We start from the raw sequence: 25,828 nt of genomic DNA, 5'->3' as shown, positions 1-25,828 counted from the left end.
AGCCCGCTTGGCTGTTGCTGAGGCTAATTTATTGTCTGAAGCAGGCAGTGCAAACCCACTGTTTGCACTTAGATGGCATGGCGAAAATCAATATTGAAATGGGCTCTTGTATTTTCGAGGGAGCCCAGCCGTCTTGGCCCATATTAGCGGCCATGGAAAATCACTTTGGCCAGCATCCCAACGGCGCGCTTTGCCCTGACGTTGATAAAGTTACCATTTTGTGCTTTGTCGTTATTTAAAAATCATTACAGAAGTACAGCAATGTAGCAGTGATTTCTGCCTTCCTCTGGGAGCGTCCGATAGCTGCTCAGGCTTCTGTGGACAAAGTGTTATTGGCAGCTGACACCGGGGCCAACTCCACAGCTCGGCACCTGTTGCTTGCTGTGCAACCAGGGCAGCCCTGAGCCCTGAGAGGAAACAACCATTTACCTTTCCTGGTTGCTGGTTAGTGAAAGGCTGCCTCAGTTTGTGGGACTCAGACCCCAGGGGTCTTAGTAACCCACCCAGGGAGTCCATGGCACATATCCCTCAACTTTCTTGAGACATCCTGTTTTGGGGGGCTGCGCTCTTGCATGAGAGCATGGCACCCAAAAGCGTGCAAGATCATGGCCAGATACACATCTCACATGAGATTGCAATTCCCAAAAATGTGCGGTTTGAGGCAACATGCTCTTGTGTGGATCATGTGTAGCCTGGAAGACACACATCCCAGTTTTCTGCTGGGGCATGTTGGAGGGTAGGTTGGCACCATTCACATATCAAAAACTACCACAGAGACATCAACATTTTCAAAAGTAAGGAGTCCATGGCTTAGCTTTTGAAAGACAAGGGGTCTGCAGTACTTCACTCATTGGAAACCACTGGGATAGATCACCTATCTTTGTGCAACTGAAAATGGGCGGCTCATCACAGCATCTTTGCAAAGATCTCTTTGTTTCCAGGCTACATGCCAGGGCAACGCCTGCCCCACTGCAGATAAACACATGCTCCAGAATCCACAAAAGGCAGAACACGACAGGGATAATTTTCCAAAGTCTCATTTCCAGCAACTTGCACAGCCTCCTTCAAGCTGGGGCCCTCCTGATGTTTTGGCCAGTTGGGGCTGGTGGGTATTGTAGTCCAAAACACCTGGGAGGACCCAAGGTTGAGGGAGGCTCAACCCGTTCAAGGAAACTCAACCTCAGCCTCATTTTTTTGTTTCTCTCAAAGCCCCCTGCTGTTCAGTGCAACTGGACAAGCAGCTTTGAAGCGGCTGTCGCTTAGTGGGAAGAACTGAGCCAACCCATTAAACAGAAAATCCCAGCCAGCAGCTCCAGCTGGAGCATACATGATGGACAGGACTTGGAAGCTGCTCTGTCCGCTCTGACATGTCCAGTTTGGCCACTGACTCTTGGCATTAAACCCTCAGAGGACGTCTTGAGGGATGGCGAGCGCTGCTCCAGGATGATCTTAGCCGCACGTTTGGAGGAGATTAGAGCTGACAGTTATTGCATCAAATTAATAAATCCCTTCTCATTAGGGGGGAGGTTTTTGGTGAAGTTTCTTGAGATGAAGGAGCTTTAGGGGAATCGATTGCCACGGAGCGTGCATCCCTCTGGCTGGCTCATTGAAACTCAAATGAAATCAGGATTTGGGGAAGCAAATGGAAGGGCCCTCCCTGCTGCTGCGTAATCAATATGGAAAGCAGAGAGGCATTGTGCCAGGCTAATCTTGTTCCCTTCCCTGCCAGGGTGAGAAAGAAAGTTCCCACTTTCAGGTGGGAAAGCAAGCAAGAGCACTTTCTTCCTTCCCCCAAAGGAAAAGGCTGCTGGTCTGAAAGGCTTCAATTCAGCTTGAGGAACTGGGAACAACAACAAAAAAGAAATCGCTTTTGGACAAACAGCACCAGGAGCGTCTCCTGCACAAGCTCATTGAGCAGAGAGGGATCTGTTCCATAGGGCCCCAGCACACCTGCACTCCTCCCATTCACCTGCCTCCTTCTCCAAGGCATGGCCAACTCTGTCATCGGCTCCTGCCGCAACTAACTGACACCATCTCCACTGCCACAGTGTGCCAGAACTGGAGAGCAGAGGCACTGAAAGTGGTGCCCGCAGAAGGAAAGCTGCAGATGGCTCGTGCAAGCCAGCCAAGCCACATTCCTGGGGAATGTCAATGCCAATCTGAACTGCTATGAATCAGTGTCACCCTGGCACCCTCACTGGCACCGCAAGGGATGCTGTCATGCAGTTGCTGGCGCCAGCCCTGATGGAATAGTGGATTCTGATGCCATCATTGTGCTCGCATGTGTTGGGGCAGTGAAGGGATAGCAAGTGAAAGAAAGCTCAGGCTGCCTGGGATAGATTCATAGGAAGACACCTGATACTGAGTCAGGCCTTTGGTTTATCTAGCTCAGTATTATCTGCTACACTGACTAGCAGCAGCTCTCTACAATTTCATGAAGGGGTCTCTCCCACCCCTATGTGGAGATGCTGGCGACTGAACCTGGGACAGCCACTGATCCACCACTGCCTAGGGGGAGTTGTTGTTTACAGAGCACTACTCACATACTAGGAACAGAGGACCTGTGATCTACTCTAGACAAGAGAGAAAGGGGACAGCCCCTGACCAAGTAAGCAGAAGGGCTAGGGAAGGGCCCCCTTTTTATTTTGCATTCCTGATTATTTGTGCTTATAATGGTATTGGGGTGGTCTCACGAGGTTCTGCTTTCCATACTGTTTGCACCTGCAAAAGTTTTTGGACTGCTTCATTTCCAGTCAGTGCATGTCCCATAACTTTCTGCTGAAATCCGGCAACTTTCCATACCCCAAATGTTCTGGCTTATTTTTTTTGCCTCGCTTTTTGCAGCACTTTCACTCCAGATGGCCATGATGTGGTGACATTGGGGAATTATTACAGGATAACTCATCATTCAGACAGATGTGTGGATGGGTCCAGTTTGTACCCACCGCCAGCGAACTATGGTTGAATCGGTGTTGCAGTATACGCTGCAAAAAAACCCAAGCACCAGTCTGGAGTGGCCCTCTTGATGCTGGTGGAGAGGCAGGGCAGTACCTTCAGCTTGAGGCTGCCAGCCACCCTGACAATTCCCCCCCCAAAAAATAACCTGGCACCCTCACAAAGCCTCCCCACAAAAACTGGGATCAGTGCCTGAGGAATGGCTCATTAGCATCTCATCTGCATTCACCACAGTAACGATTCCATTCCCCGAATGTTTAGGCAAAATTCTATTCCATTTCCATAAGAGCGTCACTTTCTATCCCTTAAGAAGGTAGGTAGGAGGAGGAGAGGAAGGGAGGGAGCTGCGATGCTATCCGGGTGCCGCAAATAACCAGCCTCAAATAACCAGCCCTCTGGAGCTGGAGATAAAGGGCAGGAGAAGGCACTCACTCTTCCCATCGCAAGCGCAGATCCTTTCCTTCATCAGAATAATTCCACTGCTAATCCAGGAGAGAGAGAGAGAGAGAGAGACTGATACTGCTAATGTAGAGAATGCAGGGAACAGGGCCTGCAGATTTGCGGCATTTTCTCTGACATTTCCTATTAATTATATAAAAAAAAAATTGGCTCCAGAATTCGTTTTATTCTTACTGGAAAAAGGCCTTTTAATTTAGGCTATAAAAGTCCACTGTCCATGTGTGTCTGTGTTTACAAAGCTGTTACTTCTGGAAAAACTCTTGGTTTGGTGTTTTTGTTTTTTTAATTACTCATTTCTATTTTTTATTTATTCAACATACTCATATGAGCCATCATGTTAGCTTTATTTTGTTTAAACCAAATGGCTGCATATAATTTAAAATTATAAAATAAAAAATACAAGGAAACTCAGTGTTAATATCTGCAGAAAGCAGCAAAGCAATAATATCCAGCAGAAATAACCAATTGGGGGAAAACAAAAACTGCATCAGTAACATGCTGGAAGTCCTGGACAAACATAAAAACTCTCTGCCTAGCACTGGAAAAACCTCAAATTTGTATGCGATGCAAGGCAGTACACCCCCCTGGAAGACTTTCCATACATGGGGTGCCACAACCACAACTGCCTCCCGATCCCCTGCCTAACTTCAGAAGACAGGGGACTTAGAGGTAGGTCTCTGGAGAAAAAACGTGAAGCTCATCACTTAGCTGGTGAAGCCCTGAGTTTACTTTCAGTCACAGGAAGCTGCATTCTATTGAGTCAGGCTGATGGTCCATCTAGCTCAGTATTTGCTTGTCTTTAAGGTGCCACGGGACCTTAAGGGATACGGGTGGTGCTGTGGGTTAAACCACAGAGTCTAGGACTTGCCAATCAGAAGGTTGGCGGTTTGAATCCCCACAACGGGGTGAGCTCCCGTTGCTCGTCACTGCTCCTGCCAACCTAGCAGTTCGAAAGCACGTCAAAGTGCAAGTAGATAAATAGGTACCGCTCCAGTGGGAAGGTAAACGGCATTTCCGTGTGCTGCTCTGGTTCACCAGAAGCGGCTTAGTCATGCTGGCCACATGACCCGGAAGCTATACACCAGCTCCCTTGGCCAGTAAAATGAGATGAGCGTCGCAACCCCAGAGTCGGTCATGACTGGACCTAATGGTCAGGGGTCCCTTTACCTTTAAGGTGCACAAGACTCTTAGCTGTTCTGAGTGGCAGCAGATTTCCACAGTTTCAGATGGAGTTTTCCTAGCCTCACCTCAGTTCTCATGATTTTGAATAAGAGCTGATTTCAATAGGAACATTGGAAGCTGCCTTCCAATCGTAACAAGTGGCAATCCACAGAAAAAAACTGATTGGCATTTGTTTCAGTTCAGCAGTAAAGTGCAGGTTTTCCCAGGTAAGCTGCCAGGACAAATAATAATAATAAACACCATTTGGACACAGAGTTCTAAAGTCTGCACCTGTGCCTAGTAATGTGGCACAGAAGGAAGTCAGGATGAGTCCTGAGTCAGACCATTGGTCCATCTAACTCAGTATCGTCTTCATTGGCTAGCAGTGGCTCTCCAGAGTTTCAGACAGGGCAGTTTTTCTCTGCCCAAACTACAGATGCCAGGGGTTTAAACTGGGTGTATGTGCTGTACCACTGTGTGACAGCCCTTTCTGAACTCAAAAATAATGCATACATACCCCTGTCCCTTTTGCATTCTGTTTTAATATGAACTAGAAGAACAAATGCTTTGGTGAGCTGGACTCAGTGATATTTCACCAACAAGGCATAGGGGAAGGAGAAAGTGATCAGAGTTGGGTCTGTCTTCACCACAGACTCTGTGTTCTGGCTCAGGGACACCAAATGGTGACTCCAGCATGAAGTGTTTCAACCTCCCGGTACAGGCAGTTAATGGCACCAGTCTGCCTGCTTTGCCTGCTCAAGAAACTGGCATTACTCCGGGTGTAGTGACCCTGTCTCTTCTCCCCTTCTTTATAATGTCTACACTATGTTTAGGCTACAGTTCTGCGCACACTTGTCATTCAGCTCTGCAAAGTACACCAGTGGGACTCACTTCTGAGTAAGCAACATGCCTAGGATTGCACTGTGAATTTGCAAAACAGCCTACAATCTTTGTTCTGTATTAACTCTCACAGCAACGCTGTGAGGTTTGCTGCTCTTGTTCTCAGAGACCACAAGTAGGTCAGTGGCAAAGGTGGTTGGACTTGGATCTGATGTCCAGGGCTGGCTGGCCCAGGGCATTTTGCTGTCTCAGGCAAAATGGCACCTCCCCACTCCATGAAAAAATCTAACTGGCCTGGCAGCTGAATCTTATTTTGACACTGGTGATAGGATGGGGTCCTCTACTTGCACTGAGCACAGCAGACAGACTGCATGGTACATCCATCTGTGTTCAATCCCTGCCCCTCAAGATATGCCGCAAGAGGTAGTTGCCTCGCTCTGCCTAATATGGCCAGCCCTGTGAGCAGCTCATTTCGAAGCTTTCTTTCCACTAACCCTGAACTTGATATTCCACTCATCTTGAATGTCTGTTTTTCCTCCCATGCGTTCCACAGGTGGACCGATCAGAGGTCATCAGAAGCAACCTGAACCCCATCTTTGCCAAGGTCTTCATGGTTGACTATTACTTTGAGGAGGTGCAGAAACTGCGGTTTGAGGTGTATGACATTCATGGCCACAGCAGCATTGGGACCCACGATGACGACTTCTTGGGCGGCATGGAATGCACAGTGGGCCAGGTAAGGAGGGGCAGGTGCCGCCACATGAGGTTGGCACAAACAGTGGTAGCAGAACAGAGCAGCTCTCCTTTGCTCCAAGTGAGAGAAAGGGAAAGAGCTGCATGGCCAATCTGGGAGCCAACAAAAAGGCCCAGTCCTAGTTCAGTATTGCACTGCATTGCATCTATATCCCACCTTTTCTCTAAGAAGCTCAAGATGGTATATGTGGTTCTCCCTGTCCTTGTTTAATCCTCACAACAACCCTGTGAGGTAGGCTGAGCTGAGAGGGAGTGACCAGCCCGAGGATATATTTTATCCGTCAGCACAGCAGTTTGTAACCAAATGAATGCGGACCAAAAAATTTCTAAGGATTGCTTGGATGAACTTGAATTGAGCTGTGCATTGAATGTGAAGTGAACTAATCCATTTTGCAAAGGGGCAAATGTGAACTGGATTCAGTTTCCTTTTAGATATGCTGAAGCTGAGCTCAAACGAGTCCCTTTTTAAAATGGACTTTCCAAATTCTGCAAAGACCTGCCATCCACTTTCCGGCTGTGGCTCGTCCATGGCAATTGCCCCTTAAAAGCAAGAAGCAGCATGCGGAATGGAGCTCTCCACTCTCTCGCCATGGGATAATTGCCAGCAATTGCCAGCCTCCTGTGGCTTTGCTGTGTGGCTCATGTGCAAAAGCACCGATGAGCAAGTATCTTGAGGCTCTGAGCAGCTTCCACAGGTCTGCCTGCTGAGTCTCCCCCACGCCCAGCATGCTGCAGGATTCCCCCTCATTGTGCTTTTTTGTCAGGCAGAACCATTGTGTGACTCACCCATTTTGGTCCCTGAGCCAGTGTTGAGATCATTTCCCATTAAAAAAAACCATAAGAAGAGCCTGCTGCATTAGACCTATGGCCCATCTAGTCCAGCATCCTGTTCTCACAGTGGCCAACCAGATGTTCGTGGGAAGACCACAAGCAGAAAGTGAATGCAATAGCACTCTCCCCTTTTGTGATTCCCAGCAGCTGTTATTCAGAAGCATTACTGCCTCTGACAGGGGAGGTCGGGCATAACCACCAGGGTTAGTAGCCATTGATAACCCTCTCCTCCATGGATTTGTCCAATCCTCTTTTAAAACCATCCAAGTTGGTGACCACCGCAGCCTCCTGTGGGAGTGAGCTCCATTACTATGCACTGCATGTCTATGTCTATGCTCTGGTAACCTCTAGGTTAGGTTCCTGAAACGTGTTATATGTGGGACTGCCTCAAGCTCCTTCCTGCACCCCAGTATGCCAATAGACTCCAACACTCCTTCCAAATGAAGCAGTGCATCACATGGAGGGTGTAATAATGCATGAGGAATGGTATACTGGGGCCCCTGCAGAGCAGAGATAAAAGAGGTGACGCTTGCTAGTGAGCCAAGGCAAGCGTCACTGGGAAGGTGTCTTGTGGGATATACTTGCGCCATTGTTTGACCCCCATAGTGCCCACTTTATCACTTCAGTCTGTTATAGATGCTGTATAATAGTCATTCCTCACTTGTACAAAAATTGAAATTCGTAGACTCACAGATTTGGAAGGCCTCCCGAGTGTCATCTGGTCCAACCCCATTTAACTAAGTCCTGCTCAAAATCCACCCATTGAAATTAATGAACCGAAGTAAGTCATGTCCATTAACTTCAATGGATCTACTCCTGAGTAGGAGTGGTGTTGAATTTCAGTGTGGCAGCACCTACACTTTGGAACTCCCTGTCTATTGACATCAGGCAGGCACCTTCTCTATACTGCTTTCAACACCAACATTATTCTTGAGGCAAGCCTATCAACACAGATGTTGACGTGTTTTGATTTCTTTTTAACTTACTGTTCATCTCCATTATCTTTTAAAGGTTTTTGATTGATTGCTTTTAACAGATTTTTCATGTTCATTTTAACATTTGTTGCGAAGCACCTTGAGTTTTATTACAACCAAGCAGCACAGAAAACATGGTCAAATAAACAAATCTTTTCTTTCTGCCCTCCTTTGCAGATTGTGGCCCAGAAGCGTGTGACCAAGCCTCTGTTCCTGAAGTACGGGAAGTATGCGGGCAAGTCCACCATTACGGTGAGCAGCTCAGTCACAGAAGCGGACATTTTATGACAGCCTTCTGGCCTCCATGACCTGAGGCACTGTGGGGATTATGGGTTTGTTTTGGTTTTGTTCTTGTTTTTATTAGGTATTTTATGTTTTTATTTTGTATTTTTATGCTGTGAACTGCCCGAGATCTTCAGGTGAAGGGTGATATACAAAGTTAATAAATAAAATGGCTTCTGACTGGCCTCCCTCTTGAACCTCCGCCCCACAACAGGTGACGTCTGAAGAGATTTCTGGGGACAATGGTTTTGTGGAACTGTTCTTTCGAGCAAAGAAGCTGGATGACAAGGTAACAGGGGCCACAAAGGACCCATCTCTCTCCCCCCCCTTCTCTCTCTCTCTCTCTCTCTCTCTCTCTCTCTCTCTCTCTCTCTTTCTCTCTCTCTCTCTCTCACACACACACACACACACACACACACAGAGCAAGCAGCATGGTGGTTGAGCCTTCCCATTTTTAGCCACATTCTGTTGGGAGGTCTGGCTCTGTGCTCTTTATTGACGCACCCATGGGCGGAGGGGAGCCAACAACATAATACATCTAATTAATTATTATTAAGCATATAAGAAGAACCCTGCTGGATCAGGCCAACTGGATGCCTGCAAGCATGGATGCCTGTGATTTCCAGCAGCTGATATTCAGAAGCATTACTGCCTCTGGCTGTGGAGGCAGAGCATAGCCATCACAGCTTGTAGCCTTCGATAGCCCTCTCCTCCATGAAATAACAGCAGCAACAACAACAATAATAATAAATGACCTGGCATCAAGATCATGGGACTCAAACCCTCTCTCCCCACAGGATCTCTTCAGCAAATCAGATCCCTTTTTGGAGATCTACCGGATCAATGATGATGGGAGTGAGCAGCTGGTTCACCGCACAGAGGTAAGAGTGTACAGCAGAGACCAAAAGGTGTAATTCCCCAATACGTTCACTCCTGGCCAGCTGACTGAGAACCCAGAGTGGAAGAGAGAATGAGGGTTCAGATCCAGGTGTGTTGCTCCTTTATTCATCTTTGAGCTGGTCTTTCTAAAATCCTGGAGAAATGTTGGGGGCAAGCAGTGAGATCACCTCTTTTACACCTTCCTCAGGAACTAGAGGCAACTGGAATGTCCTGAATCATGTGTTTATTTACTGGAATTTCACAAGGGCCTTAGAGAGAGATACGAGGGTGGGGGGAGCTCGTGTCCACAGAAGCAGGCTATAAAAGCACTACTAGCCTTAAGAAAACTACAATAATACTACCACAAGGAGAGAGAAAACCAGAACTGTGCATTCTAAAGGGGTGAAAGCCACAACAAGGAAATAAACCTGAAACGTAAATGTAGAAAGAGACTACAGTAGTTTACCCTTCACAGAGCTATAGTTCCCAGCAGCCTTAACAAACTACGGTTCCTAGGGTTCCTTGGGAGGATGTCATGCATTTCCAATGTATGGTATGGATGTGACCTCTGACGCAATCCAAGCCAGGAAGTCTTCAGGCAGTTTGGGGAAATGCTCAGGCTCTAGCTGAGGTGAGCCTCCGGGTGAAGGGAGTCAAGAATGGAGGCAGCCCCCTGAGAAGAGAGGTCCGCTCTGCAAGACTTTGCTGTCAGGAATCACCAGCCCTCTCCTGCCTGTGCTTTGCAGTTTGTCAAGAACAACCTGAGTCCCGTGTGGGAGCCATTTAAAGTCTCACTGAACTCCCTGTGCAGCTGTGAAGAGAAGCGGAAGCTGAGGGTAAGTCCAAAATGGGAAGGGGGGGGAGCCTGTGACTGGACAGCACACTCACCAGGGAGGCTGACCATGCCAGGAGTGCAGGGGTGAATTCAGAAGAGCAGGGTCCCTTCATGATAGTCACAGCAACGTCCCCTTACTGCCATGCCCCCTTCTAAGATTATACAAGCAATAATTTTTTAATTATTAAATAACAATCATTAGGGATGCATTGCAATGATCAGTGCAGATTTCCATGTGCTGCCTTCCAGCGAGATCTGTTATTTAAGTTGACGGAATATGCGCAACTTGCGGATTTAACATATAGAATAAGAGAGCAAGAAGAACATACATTTAAAGAAGGCTGGAAAACGCTTCTTGAGTATATGGAAAATATCTGTGTACAGTTGAAAACGCTGGCAGCATAAAGATAAATTCAACAGAGTAAATAATTTTAGATGGATGTAATAGTGGAAAACCAATTGTAATAGTTATTGTAAAATATGCAGGGATGTAAAATATGCAAAATGAACCATGGAAAGAGAAGAAGGGAAGTAATTGGATATGTTAAAGTATGTAAAATGTTTGTTTGAAATTGTAAAACAGAAATTTTAATTTTATATACGGTATATATATAAGAGAGATCTACTATTTTCTGTCCACATAAATGAGCAAATGATCTAGAGTGCTCTAATATCTAGTTGTGATTTCCATGAAATTTCATTGTACACAGCAGGACATGCACATATTCTCTTGAAAGGGAAGCACCTTGTGTTTCAGTGTTCCAAAAGGCTTAGCTTTGGAGCATCCAGAACCATCACCACTCCAGCCTCCTCTGTGTTTTTCCTGTGTGCCTTCTCCAGAGTGACCCTAGGAGCCAATCCTTAGTGGCAGACTCACCTCCTTTCACTCTGATTGGCTCCAATCAGCACAAAGGGTGAGAAGGCTTCTTCTCAGTGCTCCCCTTTCATGCTGATGGGGCAGTTCTAGGATGCTGGAGACTGGAACTCTGCTGGGACCCTGCTGCAGAAATAGTAATGGATCTTTGACCCTTGCCTCCAACCCTGGACCATTCCACCACTGGGCCTTGCACCAGAAGGGGGCTTGCTCACCCTTTCCATGCACTAAGCATCTCTCTCTTTCTCTTTCTTTTTCTCTCTCCGCATTCAGTGTGTCGTATTTGACTATGACTCCCGGGGCAAACACGACTTCATCGGAGAATTTTACACCACCTTTGAGGAGATGCAGAAAGCGATGGGGGGCAACAAGGTTGGTGTGTGGAGAGGAGTGTGAGAGAGGCCCATGGGGCAGCCCACATCTGCTTGTAATGGACAAGGGTTCCCCCTCTCATTTTGGGGGCCCCTTGAGGAAGACATGCTCCACAAGGAGCCCCTCTGCCTGTGAGCCAACCTCCTCCCTGCAAAGGGCTCTTTTCCGTGGGGCCCTGCTGGGGTGGGGACCCTTGGCAGATGCCTAACCATGCCATCCCTTGGCACCAGCCCTTCCCACCCGCTTTCCCTTTCTTTGTTCTAGAGGACTTAGCGTGAGCATGCCCTGGGAAGGATGCCCCAAGGCTTGGCATACACACAGTCAGGTTCCCCTTTCATTCAGACCTTACCTGGTCCCAGCTGAACGCAACATGTGTCCAGCACCAGGTGCTGTGATCTTGCTTGCACAGACCCCCACTTGTCTTGATGCAGCTTGCAAGGGAGACACCTGGAATGGGAAGGGAACGCTTGCATTTCCCAGCAGTGCTGACCTCTCATAAGGGCGGCACACCTGCTCACCTTTGCTTCTCCTCCCCAAATCAGATCCAGTGGGATTGTATGAATCCGAAGTACAAGCTGAAGAAGCGAAACTACAAGAACTCGGGTGTGGTCATTCTCTTAGACTTGAAGGTGAGTTGTGCAGTGGGGGAAATGTACACAGGATGGGACAGTTTTCCTCTGAGAGAAGAGGCTGCACAGTGCCTGGGGGAGGGGGAAATCTACATGGGTAGAGATAGAAGGGTAGCAAGACATCTTTGCAACCCAGCAGAAATGCTGAGCCTTTTGCTGCTGGCTACCCCTTCACTCCCCCAGTCTGGCAGTGTCAGTTTAGTATCAGAGAGTAGGGATGAGGAAGAAACTTGATTCAGTTTGCATTAAAAGGGGAACTGACCCCATTTACACTTTCCCAAAAAGTAAGCAAACTAATTCACGGTCATCTTCAAAATTCGCAGTTCTGAGAATTTTGTAAAGTACTTCTCCAAACAAGTAAGGTGTTCAGAAATACTGTACATCTAAAAGAATAAAGCATGCATATAAATGCATATGATAGTGAAAGTAACATACAAATATGCATTACATATGGGGAAATTGCTTTGGGAAAATGTTTACGTTTGGCAAAACTGCATACAGGGTTGTATATACTGGGAGAAATTAACACTGAAATGTTGATGAAAACATTAAAAAAAACCAAAAACTAACCGATGTGGAATTGCAGAGAACTGAATTTAAGATTCGGAAAAAATGAGAAATGGAGAGAAAGCAAGATGGAGTATATTTGCCCATCTCTGACTGGGAATTTCTCCAAATCTTTCCCCTCTGGAATCTGGTGGGTTGCTGAGCTGTAAGCAAAGCCAGGTCCTCATTGAATTCTCCCCCCCCCCCCGCCACCTTCGACCTGGATGTGCAGCCTTAATGGCTGCCTCCTCATGCCTGGAAGACTGCAGGAGGAAGGTGAATATGCCCACCCATGGCATTGGCTAACACACTCTTTGTCTGAAAGATTCACAGGGTCTACTCATTCCTGGATTACATCATGGGTGGTTGCCAGATCCACTTCACAGTGAGTAGCAATGCTTGCCTTCCCCCACTGCCCAGTGAACCCATTCTAGCCTCAACTGAACATCATAAGGATGGTCTGGGTTTTTAAGGCAAGTCTTCTGATGAGTGTGTGTCTTTCACTGGAGGCCAGTCCATTAGGGCAAATGGGGCACTGCTATGCCCAGCCATCCCCACCTGCCTGCCTTCTTACTTCCAACCAACCAACCAACCAACCAACCAACCAACCAACCAACCAACCCTATCAGTTTCCTCCTCCTCAATTACAAGTGTTGTCCTTGTAGAATTCAGCAGGGAGAAGGAGGGTGGGGACAAAACTAGAGCTAGTTGGCTCTGTCTGCCATTTGCTCTGGCGCCACCTACTGTTGGGCTCCCTCTCTTCTACCCTACCAGTCCCAATGGGCACCAGCATCAATGCTCAGCCTGGAGGAGAAAGATGGAAACAAAAGCAGAATGTGTTTGCTCTGCCTGTCATTGGCTCTGAATCTGCCTGTTGTTGGCTCTGTTTCCACCTACTGTTGGCCTCCCTGCCTTCCACCCTACCAGTCTAAATGGGCACCAGTGAGCCCTTTATATTTCCATATGTGAAGCAACAACATCCTGCCTTTTCATATGCAGCAAATCCGTGGGAGCCTGTCACTGTCCTGGATCACCATGGTGGTTTAAGGTTCAAAAGCATATTCCACACATTGCAATAGAATAGAAATACAGAAAATCTTCCAAACACTGCATATGCTCAAAGGCAGTGTCGATCTCAGCAAAAGCTAGGCTTGTCAACTCTCCTCCATATGGGGATGTCACTTCCCTGGTTGCTGTCGCTAACACTGTGGTAGGATACAGGCTTAGGGCATGCTATCTGCACACGTGTGCGCACAAACAGCCCTTGCCTTGGCAGGCCAGCTTGTCACGTGCAAATCAACCACAGGCTTGGCCAGGCAGTTTTGCAAATGGAGGCTTCTTCAGTGATCCTCCCCCAGGCCTTGGTGAGCTGCCAGGTGGGCATGTGTGGGGAGCAGCTCCTTTTCCTCCTCAGGCTTTCACAGTCCCTGCTGCCAGGCCTTTGCTGCAGCTTCGCACAGATTTTTCTCCCTTGAAAACAACCAGCGCCCAGATTGCGTTTTGAAAGAGCAACTCTCCTTCTTGGAGTGAGTCAGATCCTAGAACATTCAAGGAACAGATTGCTGGCTCTCAGCCTCTCCGCTCGCTGGGATACGAGCTGAGAACGATCCCAGGAATTAGAGGCTCGCCATGTCTGGAGGTGCCAAGGCCTGTTGCTTGTTGGTGCCGCAACGTAGAGGCGAACAGCAGAGCAAGAACGGAATGGTAGCAGCAGGTGGCACAAAGCTGTGCTGTGCTTGGTGCTGCCCCTGGTGGGCAAAGCGGGAAAGCGCACCAAGATGGCACTCCTCCCTTTGAGTCCAAGTCTAGTGGCAAATGCCAGTTTTCAGGAGATATCAGGTTGGGATGGATCCATTCAGCTGCTTAGCAAGGGGAGGAGAAGGAATCATAGAACTGTAGAGTCGGAAGGGATCCCAAAGGCCATCTAGTCCAACCCCCTGCAATGCAGGAATCACAACTAAAGAATCCCTGGCAGATGGCCATCCGACTTCTGCTTCAAAACCTCCCATGATGGAGAGTCCACCACTTCTGAGGCAGTCCATTCCACTGCCTAATAGCTGTTGCCATCAGTAAGTTCTTCCTAAAGTTTAGTTGGAATCTCCTTTCTTGTAATTAGAATCCATTGGTTCAAGTGCTACCCTCTGGAACAGCAGAAAACAAGTTTGCTTCATCTTCCAAGGAAGAGAAGAGGCTCATTGCTCTGGGCCCCTTTCGCATCCATAGTCAGCAAATTGCTTGGCTAAATAGCAACCTTCTCCAACCTGGTGCCCTCAAGATGTTTCGGACAAGAACTACCATCAGGTCCAGCCAGCACAGCTGTGTTGTCTGGGGCTGCTGGGAGTTATAGGGTGCTTCACTGCTGTGTGGGAGCAATATAAGCGCCTACGAGGAAGCTTAAGTTTGGGCAGTGGATTAAAGCACCCTAACACAACAAATCGACTTTAGAAACTAAAGAAACCCTCTTTTCTCAATTAGGACAGTCACAGGAAAATGCATTGAAAAGTGTGGAATGAATGAATGATCAATGGGAGATGCCTAACTGCTATGCGGGCAAATCAGGATGAATGCAAGATGAATGCTTTATGCCTCGTTGGAAGGGAGCTCCATGGTATAGTGGTTAGTGTTGGACCTGAGAGCATGGGCGTAGGCAAGATTTATGTGGGAGAGGGGCAGGAGTTGGACTGAGCTATCTGCAATGCAATCGGTAGTTAAGTATTTTTATTTATTAACTTGATGGGAGGCAGCTGTCCCGCCCCGCCCCCCGCTGGCTACCCTATGCCTGGGAGATCAGGGTTCAAATCCCCACTCGGTCATGAAGCTCAGTGGGTGACCTTGGGCCAGTCTCTCAGCGTAACCTACCTTGCAGGGTTGTTGTGGGGATTAAATGAGGAAGGGGAAGAACCATATCCACCACCCTGAGCTCCTTGGAGGAAAAGATGGGATATAAATGTGATAAATAAATAAATTAGAAGTTCCCCCGCAAATAAATCTGAAGGAATGCTCAGTAAGGACTGGATCTTTTCTAAGCTCCGTGTCAGCTTTGCGCGAACAAGTCAAGATGAAAGCTCAGTAAATGGGGTCATCTGCGGAGCTGATAGTCAGAAACATCGGCTGGCCGGGTGTGCATGCTGCGTTGGGGAGGCTTTGCCAGATATTTCAGGGCTGCTCCAAACTCTCCTTGTAAAACTGCTAAGCACTGCAGCTGGAGATAGAGCGAGGATCTTAGCAGAGCTTCCTGGTTCTGCCTTGTTGAGTGGGAGGCGGCCATCGTCAAGGCTACCACCTTCAAGCCTACCACTTCGGGATCTATCTGCCGCCTGCTAACTCGCTTCTGGTTTTGACGGGTCTATTCTCATAAACCTGCAAGCGGCACGTCTGCATCACTGCATGAACGGTTTATTTCAACCCAATAAACACACTTGGAGTGCCTGTTCTTTTCTCGGCTGAGAGAGGTGTGAAAGCGGAGAGCAAGTGGGAGAATGAGGCGGCTGCTTTGTTAAGGCAAATACAAATTGTTGTGACTTTCATATCAGGCACCTGTGAGAAGGGCGATCTGTGCGGGTTGCCCTGAGGCAGTTCCTGGCTAGACAAAAGTCTTGTCACAAGCGTGCCAGTTGTTGCAGGCATTTTGTTTCCATGGGAACTAATTGTTAGAACATTTTCTGGGTGTGTGCGCAAAAGACAGAACTCCCCACCTGCAGCAAAGGGATGTTTTAATCTAGGTGTCTGTGTTGTAAAAGAAGAACAGACTGTAGTTTGAGTGAAACTGAGAGAAAGAACGAAGCAGGGAGATGCTCTTGTAAGCATCTTAGTATGTTGCCTGTCTGCAATGAGATCTGATGTGGGGACCGTGGACTTTGGCATGTTTAAACCAAAACTAGAGGATCTGTAACATTTCAGGGTAGTTGGAATCCCACCATCCCCAATCACCCTGGCAGACCATCACAAATGAAAACATGAATTGCTGTTTGTTCCGATTCAGCGTTAAATAGCGTGTTTTCCTGGGGAAAGTGGGGGGGGGGGGGACAACGCTTGGACATGGAACTTTAAAGGAAGGAAACGTGTGGCAAAAGGTAAGTGCGGATGTGAGGTTATCCAAGAGGATAATTTGGCTAACCAGTGGAGTATCCTCCTGTGTTGTATTTCCTCTCTGCTCTTCTGCCTTCCCAGGTGGCCATTGACTTCACAGCTTCCAACGGAGACCCCCGAAACAGCTGCTCCCTCCACTACATCAACCCCTACCAGCCCAATGAATACCTGAAGGCGTTGGTAGCCGTGGGGGAGATTTGCCAAGACTATGACAGGTGACCGGATGTGTCTTGGCTCCTACTCTTGCTTCCTGACCAGACCTGAGCTCCCTTCTGGGCTGGGGCAGGGCAGAGAGAGTAGGGCATGAACAGTTGCAAGATTCATGTGTTGGGGGGGGGGAGACTGGGGGCTTGGAGCTCACAAGCCTCCTCTTTCAGCCAAGCTTGTAGAAGGAGGATGATTTTGGACTCCAGCTCCCATCAGCCCCAGACAGCATGGCCAGGGTTCAGGGATGATGGGAGTTGTAGTCTGGCAGCACCTGGAGAGCCACCAGTTCTCTACTCCTGCTGTAGCATATTCATCAACGTACTTGGTATACCAGAGTCGCCCCCTGAAATGAACACAACTGTGTCTTGAAGAACATGGTCAGGACCAAATGAGACGTGGTCTTAGATGCATCTTCAGTTAATTATTTTATTGCTTTATATCCTGCCTTGCATCTATTATGGAACTATTATGGCTGGATGTCCTGGGCTTTCCCTGACCATCTTCCAGAAGTGGGTGGGTGGAGGAACAGGAGAGAGGTCACTGGTCACATCTGCACCATACATTTAAAGCCACCACACATGGCTTCCTCCAATGAATCATGGGTGCTGTAGTCCACTACTCACAGAGCTATAGTTCCCAGCACCCTTAACCAAGTACAGTTCCCAGGATAGCTTGGGGAAAGCCATCTACTTAAAATATATGGTGTGGGTGTTACAATGTGAATGTGACCTTGGTTTCCTGGGGCACCTCTTCATGTGTTTATGGTGCCAAACCAAGAATGCAGGGAAACCTTTCCAGTGCACCCCCTAAGACCTTGCACCCTGCTTCTCCACAGTGATAAGAAATTCTCCGCCTTAGGCTTTGGAGCCAGAATCCCACCCAACTACGAAGTAAGTAAAGGACCATCTGGGAAATGATGGGGCTGGGGGGGGGGGAGAGGCCCCTGGACAGGGTTGGAAATAAGGGAGGATGGGGAGGGATCAGTGCCAGAGGAGGGTGCAAGAAGGAGGGGCTGGTGTTGTGGGTCCCTTTCATATACATGCTGATGTTTGTCTTTCCTGTCCTGGGCAGATCTCCCATGATTTTGCCATTAACTTCAACCCAAACGATGATGAGTGTGAAGGTAAGAAGCTGACCAGGGTTGCTTTGGAGTCTTCATTCCATCAAACGCACCCCAAGCCAATTCCCGAGTCTATCACACACACCCCAACCCCTGAGTCCATCAGGCCTGTACTTGTACCTGGATTGGCACTTCCAGGTCTGTTTTCAGGAAAGGGCCATAGCTCAGCAGGAAGAGCCTTGGCTTTGCTTGCAAAAAAATCTCAAGTTCAATCCCTAGAAGCATCTCCAGCTGGGACCGGAAAATGTTCCTGCTTGAAACCCTGGAGATTGCCTTATCACAGTGCTCCACTGAAGGCAATGGCTTCTGGCTACCCCTAACCCCAGCCTTTCCCTCTTCGTGCTAGGAATCCAAGGTGTGGTGGAGTCCTATCAGAACTGCTTGCCCAAGATACAGCTCTACGGGCCAACCAATGTGGCGCCAATCATTTCCAAGGTAGCCAGAGTCGCAGCGGATGAGGAGAAGACAAAGGAAGCCTCCGTAAGTGGGCCACCAAGCCTGGGGCTGCAGCTCGGTTGTGGAGTGCCTGCTTTGCATGCAGAAGGCTCCAGGTTCCATCCATGACATCTCCAGGCAGGGCTGGGAGAGTCTCCTGCCCAAGACCCTGAAGAGCTGCTGCCAGTTAAAGTGTCAGCAGTACTAGGCTAGGTGGACAGTGGCTTCCTAGGTTCCCTGCATTTTCTCACCATAGCTCGGTAGCAGAGCATCTGCTTTGTATACAGAAAGTACCATGTTCAATCCTGGCATCTCCAGGCAGGGCTGGGGAAGTATCCTTCCTGAAACCCTGGAGAGTTGCTGTCAGTCAGCACAGACAGCACTGAGCTCCCTGGTCCTTCCTCTGCCTTGGTATAAGGCAGCGTCCTATGTTCTGGGACTGTTAGGGTGGCAAGTCTGCTCTCACCCCAGAATTTCAAGGATTTGTGTGTGAGCTGGAATTTGGATGCTTCATAGCCCTGCCCCCTCACCCCGTCCTGCTTGATGGAAATCTACCAAGTGCTGGGGCTGGGGGATTCACATTCTGGAGGGTTTGCTTGGGCCATTTGCATGCATGCACGAAAGCCCTGGACAGGCTAAAGGGACTTTAACTAAATTCTCCTTCATTATTTACACACACCAAGTACTCTGGGACCCAGGGACATGCCAGTTTGGATTCTTCAGGGATCATGTCAGCTCTTTGCTCGCTAAATGTCTGAAAGCTTTGCTGCTGAGCCCATCAATTAGTGCCAGTAGTTAATGTGGCGTTACGGGCCTGAGCTTCAGGTGGGTGGGTGGGGGCTGGAAATTGCATTTCCCTGACTTGGTTTGAGCTGTGCATGAAGGATGCCAACCTGAGGGGACTTTCTTTGGGGTGGGGGTAAGCAGAGACTGTTGTGGGCTCAGTGTATGTGATGACAGGGAAAAGCAAGCATGGGGATGTGAATCCCTGCAGTTGTTGCTGGACTCCAGCTCCCAGCAGTCATCAGAGCCAATGTCTAAGGATGATAGGAATTGTAGGCCAGCAATTTCCAGAGGGCATAGGGACCCTCTGTGCTGGTGACCTCAAGGCTTTTATTGGTACCTTGAAAGCTGCATCTCCTCTTTGGTCTTTGTGCTGCACTGTCCATTGTGGGCAGCCTCCTGGATGCTTATGGGAAGAGGCCAGAAACCGCCTTAGTTGTGAGTCCTGGGGGACCTGCTCCCTACCTTGCAGGCCTCCCACCTGGCCTGGGAGGGTGGGGCCAAGACTGACTCCAGCTACAAAAGTTGAGGCTGCGGAACAGACTCTTGAGCTGGGGTAATATTTAGGGGTTTTTGTTATGGACATTGTTCAGCATGTACTTTTTATTCATTGTTAATGACTACTATTGTTATTTTTGTGATTATATAATTTTATTTATTTATTTATTTATTTTAGAAGTTGTAAGCCACCTTGAACATGGTTTTAACTTTGGAAAAGTGGCATTCAAATAAAATGCATCTTCTATGAGGAACTATGCTCCAAATTCCCGCAATGAACCTTGGAGATCCTTTGGGGGCTGGACCTTCTAGCCACCCTCCTGGTTCCCTTTTCCCTGACCCCTCATCTTTTTCATCTCTCTTTCTCTCTCCGCAGCAATATTTCATCCTGCTGATCCTGACAGACGGGGTCGTGAGTGACATGGGAGACACGCGGGAGGCCATCGTCCGGGCCTCCTACCTGCCCATGTCCATCATCATCGTAGGTGTGGGCAACGCCGATTTCACTGACATGCAGGTCTTGGATGGGGATGATGGCATCCTGCGCTCCCCCAAAGGCGAGCCTGTCCTGCGTGACATCGTGCAGTTTGTCCCCTTCCGAGAGTTCAAGAATGTAAGTTGCCCTGCAATGCAGACACACTTGCATCTTCCCCCTAGTTTCTCCTGCTCTGTTAGGACAGACTCGTTTTCTCTCTGGTGTTGCATGCATCTTTTACAGATTCTAAACCCAGAGTTACAGGATAACAGGGCTGGAGGGTACCCTCTTCTTAACACATCTTCAACTAACTCCTCTTAGTACCAGCCTGGCTGGAATGTGTCCTTGAACTCTGATCATGCCTCTTGGTTGCCTGGGTGGAGAACAGAGCAGGTGTTTGTGAGCATCTGTAGAAACTACTGATTTTTATTTCAGGAAGCCTACCCAGGCATATGATTTAGTTCTGCCTACTTTTCTTTAATATTTTGCTGAGTTTATGTGTGCATTATCAATAATTGTTTTATGCACACCACTTAGAGATGTTTTTTTTAAAAAAGAAATATCTCACTTTTAAAAGAAATTATAAACAACACCGGTTCTAAATCCATTTACAATATACACATTATACTTATAGTATCATAACACAAATTGCAGTATAAAATCTCCCTTTCGGGGTGGGGGGGAATCTACTGTATCCAGTAAATCTACTTAATTATAAGATACAACGAACAGAGACACCCCCTTTTTAGATAAATTAATGAATAACATTTGGCAAACTATTTAATTCCATTTCCATTATATTTCACAGACTTAAATGTCTCCCCACAATGGGCATGGGTTTACTGAGTTCGCAGTTTTTTATTAAGTGGTTTATCCATCCCCCCCAATAAAAAATAAATAAATATGATTGGGTTGTAAAAAAGAAGAAAGAAATTAGCCTTCTCTACAAAGGTAAAATAAATAACATTTCTTGCTCTTCCTGCTTTTGCCCTCAAACTGAAAAGGGGTCCCCCAACCCCTGATTTTGCAACTGAAGAGCACAGTGGTGCAGGAAGAATGATCTAGGCCACTAGCATAGACTGTGACTTGCAGTGTCTCCCCTGAAACCCTCCCAGCCCTGAAACATGAGGGGGTAGAGAGGGCTGAGTGGTGCAGGGGCAGGGCAGGACAGGCCTGCTGGGGGTTTTCTCTTTCACTTTGCCTGTTTTCTCACTCCACAGCATGTCGGAAAGGAAAATCCATAGTTGGGTATTTCTGGCAGCCGGAGGCACAAGACGCTTGGCCATTGCGAAGGCCTAATTGGGCTTGATTGTCAGTAATTTAGGCCTCGGGAGACAAGCTGTCTGTTGCTGAGCCCGAGTGAGCTGTGAGGCGAGATTAACCCTCTGGGCCCTGGCGCCAAGAGCGCCGAGAAGTGACAGGTGCTATTAGTCGAGAGAGAGGCAGACGCGGACCTTCTCTGCGGGAAGGAGGAGGGAGACAACTTGCCCTTCCTCAGAATGCCCTCATCCTGGCAACATTCCCAGTTCTGCTCAGGAGGAGGAAGGGAAGCAGCAAAGCAGGGGCTTTTCTTCTGTGGAGCGGGGGACCTTGCAAGGCTATGAGGTCTCTGCATTAGGGATTTTTGGGGAGGGCTGTGACGCAGTGGCAGAGCACCTGCTGTGCATGCAGAAAGTTCCAAGTTAAATCCCCATCATCTCCAAAAAGAGTTGGGAGGGACCCATGTCTGAAGCCCTGGAGAACCACTGCCAGTCAGTGCAGACTAACTGGGCCCAGGATAGGTCCCCGTTTAGTTCGTTCAGTCATTCACTACAAGCTGCATCTACCTGCCCCCACCTGATGTGGCATCAGGTCTGGGGAGGATACAGCTACAAATGAACAATGAGGAGCTTAATGTGACCTCCCAATTGTTCCTTTGCTAGCTGGGCTCCCAGCTGATCAGCACTGGCAGGGAGCTATGTTGGGATGGCCTGTACTAGGGAGCTCCCCACTGGGAAATCCCTAGTGCAGCCAAGATGGCTGGAGGAAGCAGTTTGGAGCAGAGGAAGCAGTATGGATTCAAAAAGAGGAGCTCTCTGTAAACCATGCCTTTGAAGGCAAGCTCCAGACTCAGTCTGCTGATTGGCATGGGAAGTGCATCTTAAAAGGAAGCTGCTGTATCTGCCAAGTAGCTAGTGGCGGCCACCTCTTTTGAACTGTGGCAGGTGTCAGTCACCAGTTGTCATGGTGGCACTAGGTGACTGACAGGTAGGCAGTCCTGCTCACCTGTTAAAGTTCACCCAGAGGGGCAGAATGGGTGGGAATCAGGAGTCTTGCCTGCTGGTTGAATCCAGTTTTCCACTCTGGTTGTGTAGCCAACACTGAGCTATGGCCTGGCTGTTTCCTAGGTTCCTATTCCTAAAGTGACAGTGCGCAGCAACGTGTCCTTCCTAATGGCCATTGATGCATTTTGAGCTAACCTTTTCCTTCCTCTTCCTTCCAGGCCTCCCCGACTGCCCTGGCCAAATGTGTGTTGGCAGAGGTGCCCAAGCAGGTTGTGGAATATTACAGCTACAAGGCCTTACCTCCCCGATGCCCCAAAGGCAGCACCCCTGACCCGACTCTGAACTCACCCTCACCCCAGTGACAAGGGCCCCCACCCCTTTGGGCCTCAGCCACATTGTCTGTCTTCCCTCCATCTGCCAGTTCCTTCCCCCAGTGAAGTAGAAGAGAGAGAGAGAGAGAGAGAGAGAGAGAGAGAGAGAGAGAGAGAGAGAGAGAGAGAAGGGAGCCCAAACCAGTGCCAGGGAGGATAGAAGGTTCCCGGGTCCTACAACAAACTTCAGCCACCAAAAAAGGAGAGGAGAAGGCCAGCCTGTCACCACCACCACATCCCTCGCATGCCCTTCTCCCAGTGGCACAATAAGAGATCAGAGCTGGCCCCTTGGAAGCGAGTGAGTTCTAGGAGGACCCATCTCTCCCAAGGGGAAGAAAAGGGCCTCCACTACCCCAGGCAGAACACACAGTGTGACAAATTCCCTTGTGAATGCGGTTTGGCCCAGGAGATACCTAAAGCACAACCAGAGAAAACCCACTTCTGTCTCACCTATGGAAAAGGGGAGAGAGGGCGTTGGGTGGGCAACTGGCATTCCCCTTGTTGGCCATTTGGAGATGGGAGACTGAGGGCAGGGAAGGATGCAGAAAGCTTAGTGGGTGGGGGCGGAATGAGTAGCTTTGTCCCCATATCATTCACACACACACACACACACACACACACACACACACACACACACCATTGCCCAAAGAAGGTAGTTCTGACTTCTGTTTACTTCTGTTTCCCATCCACCCCTCACCCCAAGGGTGAATAAGCCTCCCTCTTCTTGGATGAAACTGTGGCAAGGGAGTCTGCAGCTCCCATTTGCTTCCATGGAGAGGCCTGGTGGAAGTGGATGAGCTAGTGAAGCAGAGAGGATAGTGGAAGGGGAGAGAGGGAACAGAGGAGAGGAAATGCCTCCCCCCTTTTGCTGCTGGAGTTGGTGCTACCTTTCCCCCTTGGGTGCTGGTGTGTGTTGCTGTAATAATGCCAGCTGCACCCCCCCCCCCGGTTTAAGAAAGATGAGAGGAGCCAAGGCAGAGTCCCTGCAAGAACTGTTTCAACACCTTGTCCGCTGCCATGTTCAACTGCAGAAAACCAACCCCAAACCATCCTTGATTCTCTTGAGTGACCAGCTGGAGTCCCTCAACTTTCCCTTGATGCCCAGCACCATGGGGGGGCGTTGACATTGGGGGTATGGCTCTCCCTCTGTATGGCATGCAGGGTGTGGCCTCAGCTTGAGCCAGCCTTCCACAACCTCCAGATGTTTTGGAGTGCACCTCCCATCATTGTTGACCAATAGCCATGCTGGCTGGGACTAATGGGAATTGTAGTCCAAAATGTCTGGAGAAATACGTGGCTAAGGAAGACTGGCTTAAGAGGGTCCCCAGATACATTGCTATTGCACTTATGTCCATTTCACCATCCCATCCTGTGCATGAAGTTCATTGGGTTCCTGTGGAGGCACCATGCCCAGCTCTGCCTACTCCTCCACATGGTACGTGGTTGTCTTTCACTATGATGTTGTTGTTTGCCTAAGGTTTGCATGACAAATCTACTTGATGTACCAAAAGAGGCAGCCAAATAAAAGGATATGTTCTGTTCCCCCTTGTTCTCTGCACTTTTTCTGATGTGGAAAGTTAAAATGTGCCCCAAAGTAAGGCTACTGAACAGTAGTGGTGTTGGGACCAATTCACAGGAGCTGAGAGGAGCAGCAGCTCAATAAGAGCTGCTGGGTCAGGCTAATGCCCTGTCAAGTCCAGCATCCTGTTCTCAAAGTGGCCAAGCATGTGCCCGTGGGAAATCTGCAAGCAGAACCCAAGCGCAAGAGCATCCCCTTCCACCCATATGGTTTCCAACAACTGCCTCCAGCCAGGGAGGCAGAGCATAGCCCTCATGGCTACTAGATGGAGTTGTTCCTGGAGGCAGTGATTTTTGGGAGGGTGCCCACATAGTAGCCAGGTGTCACCCCAGAGGCGTCTTCCCACCATGCCTTGCAATGATGCAAATTATTGGTGGGGCAAACACCTTGGCTTATTCAGTACAGCATTTTCGTGACAGCAAAATACCATGGCATGTCTGGGCAGCTTAGTACAGTAATTGAATTTGCAACAGGAGGTGGCCAGTATGGACATATCTACACAGTGGGCATTTTAGCCTTGGCAAGCCTAAGAAATTGTGTTAAATGTCACAACTGGCTCCACTTTAAAGAAGCAACAAAAAAGGTCCAGTGACTGGAAATTCCCACTGAAATAAATGTGCTTTCCATATGCATACGTGTGTGTGTGTGTGTGTGCAGAATTACACCCCTGCTGTGTTATTATGCCGGTTGTTCCATGTCCAACTGGGGTGTTGCTTTTTCTGGGTCTAATCAGGCTCTGAATCTCACTACAACATTAAAAAAATATATATCAAAAAAATCCTGGTCCTATGTTTCCCGACAGTTACGCATACAAGACATGTCTGGTTGGAGACCAGTGATGCCAATTAGAGATGAAAAGCAGTGACCTCTTAATAGGATCTGAGGCCACAGTCTATTTTACAAATAAAGTGGTGGGAAGCCTAAAAGGCAACCCAGCTTGAAACCACTGATGCTTCTCTCCGATCAGCCTTTCCTTTTTTTGAAGTTCAGCCACATAGGAACAGACAGAGGTCTGTTTGCACAGTGTTGGCGGCTATAGAGAGCCCGATATCAAAGCCAGAGATTTGATTTCCTTTCTTTGAATGTTTGAAATGGCAGGATTTATTCATTTAATATATTTTTTTGTAAAAGCTTGAATCACCTTCTATAGAGTTAAAGCCAGACTTTTTCTGCCTTAGTTTGACTCAGGGCTCCCAGGGCATGCTGGTTGGAAGCCATGGTGTATACTAGAAGGACAGGGTCATGTCCAGAACTGGAAAGTTATGCAAGATCACAACAGGCAAGGCCTTTCAGGACCTTGGACAGATCACTGTGGCCATACTGGCTCCAGCTCACCTAAGGAGAGCTGTTGCCATAGAAGCATGCTGAGTCCATCTGAAGGCAGGCTGGTCAAGCTGTTTACCCTACTTCGCTGAAGAGCTCCCTGTGTTTCTGCAGTTATGGGGTTTTTTACAGAGTGGAGGCAGTGAGAACTGCATCTGGGGTATGTTCCAAGTCTGAGGAGTCCAGCAAAGCCACATTCTAGGCTAGAGTGTGGGAAGAGGAATCTTCCCCTAAGCCAGGGGGATAGAGGCCAGATAACATGACAAGGCTGCAACATGGTACTCGGTCCCTAGG

The 25,828-nt window shown here is 48.5% G+C and overlaps 1 protein-coding gene across 1 annotated transcript in view; it reads left to right on the top strand.

The window, feature by feature from the left end:
- The window catches only part of CPNE7 (copine 7), a 40,863-nt gene extending 16,690 nt beyond the window's left edge, over nt 1–24,173 (top strand). Inside the window, exons 3-16 of the mRNA XM_083513683.1 lie at nt 5,969–6,151; nt 8,151–8,225; nt 8,470–8,544; nt 9,053–9,136; nt 9,881–9,970; nt 11,117–11,215; nt 11,758–11,844; nt 12,716–12,775; nt 16,561–16,694; nt 17,522–17,576; nt 17,758–17,809; nt 18,153–18,286; nt 19,899–20,135; nt 22,480–24,173. Of these exons, the coding sequence (XP_083369809.1) occupies nt 5,969–6,151; nt 8,151–8,225; nt 8,470–8,544; nt 9,053–9,136; nt 9,881–9,970; nt 11,117–11,215; nt 11,758–11,844; nt 12,716–12,775; nt 16,561–16,694; nt 17,522–17,576; nt 17,758–17,809; nt 18,153–18,286; nt 19,899–20,135; nt 22,480–22,623 (1,509 nt within the window). The 3' untranslated portion in view covers nt 22,624–24,173. The remainder of the gene's footprint in view (nt 1–5,968; nt 6,152–8,150; nt 8,226–8,469; nt 8,545–9,052; nt 9,137–9,880; nt 9,971–11,116; nt 11,216–11,757; nt 11,845–12,715; nt 12,776–16,560; nt 16,695–17,521; nt 17,577–17,757; nt 17,810–18,152; nt 18,287–19,898; nt 20,136–22,479) is intronic.
- The last annotated feature ends 1,655 nt before the right edge of the window (nt 24,174–25,828 follow it).

This window comes from Podarcis liolepis (assembly GCF_965112155.1).
Source record: "Podarcis liolepis genome assembly, chromosome: 7".
Lineage (NCBI taxonomy): Eukaryota > Metazoa > Chordata > Lepidosauria > Squamata > Lacertidae > Podarcis > Podarcis liolepis.
Note: the sequence above shows the minus strand (reverse complement) of the source record. Positions and strands in the feature narration are given on the sequence as shown.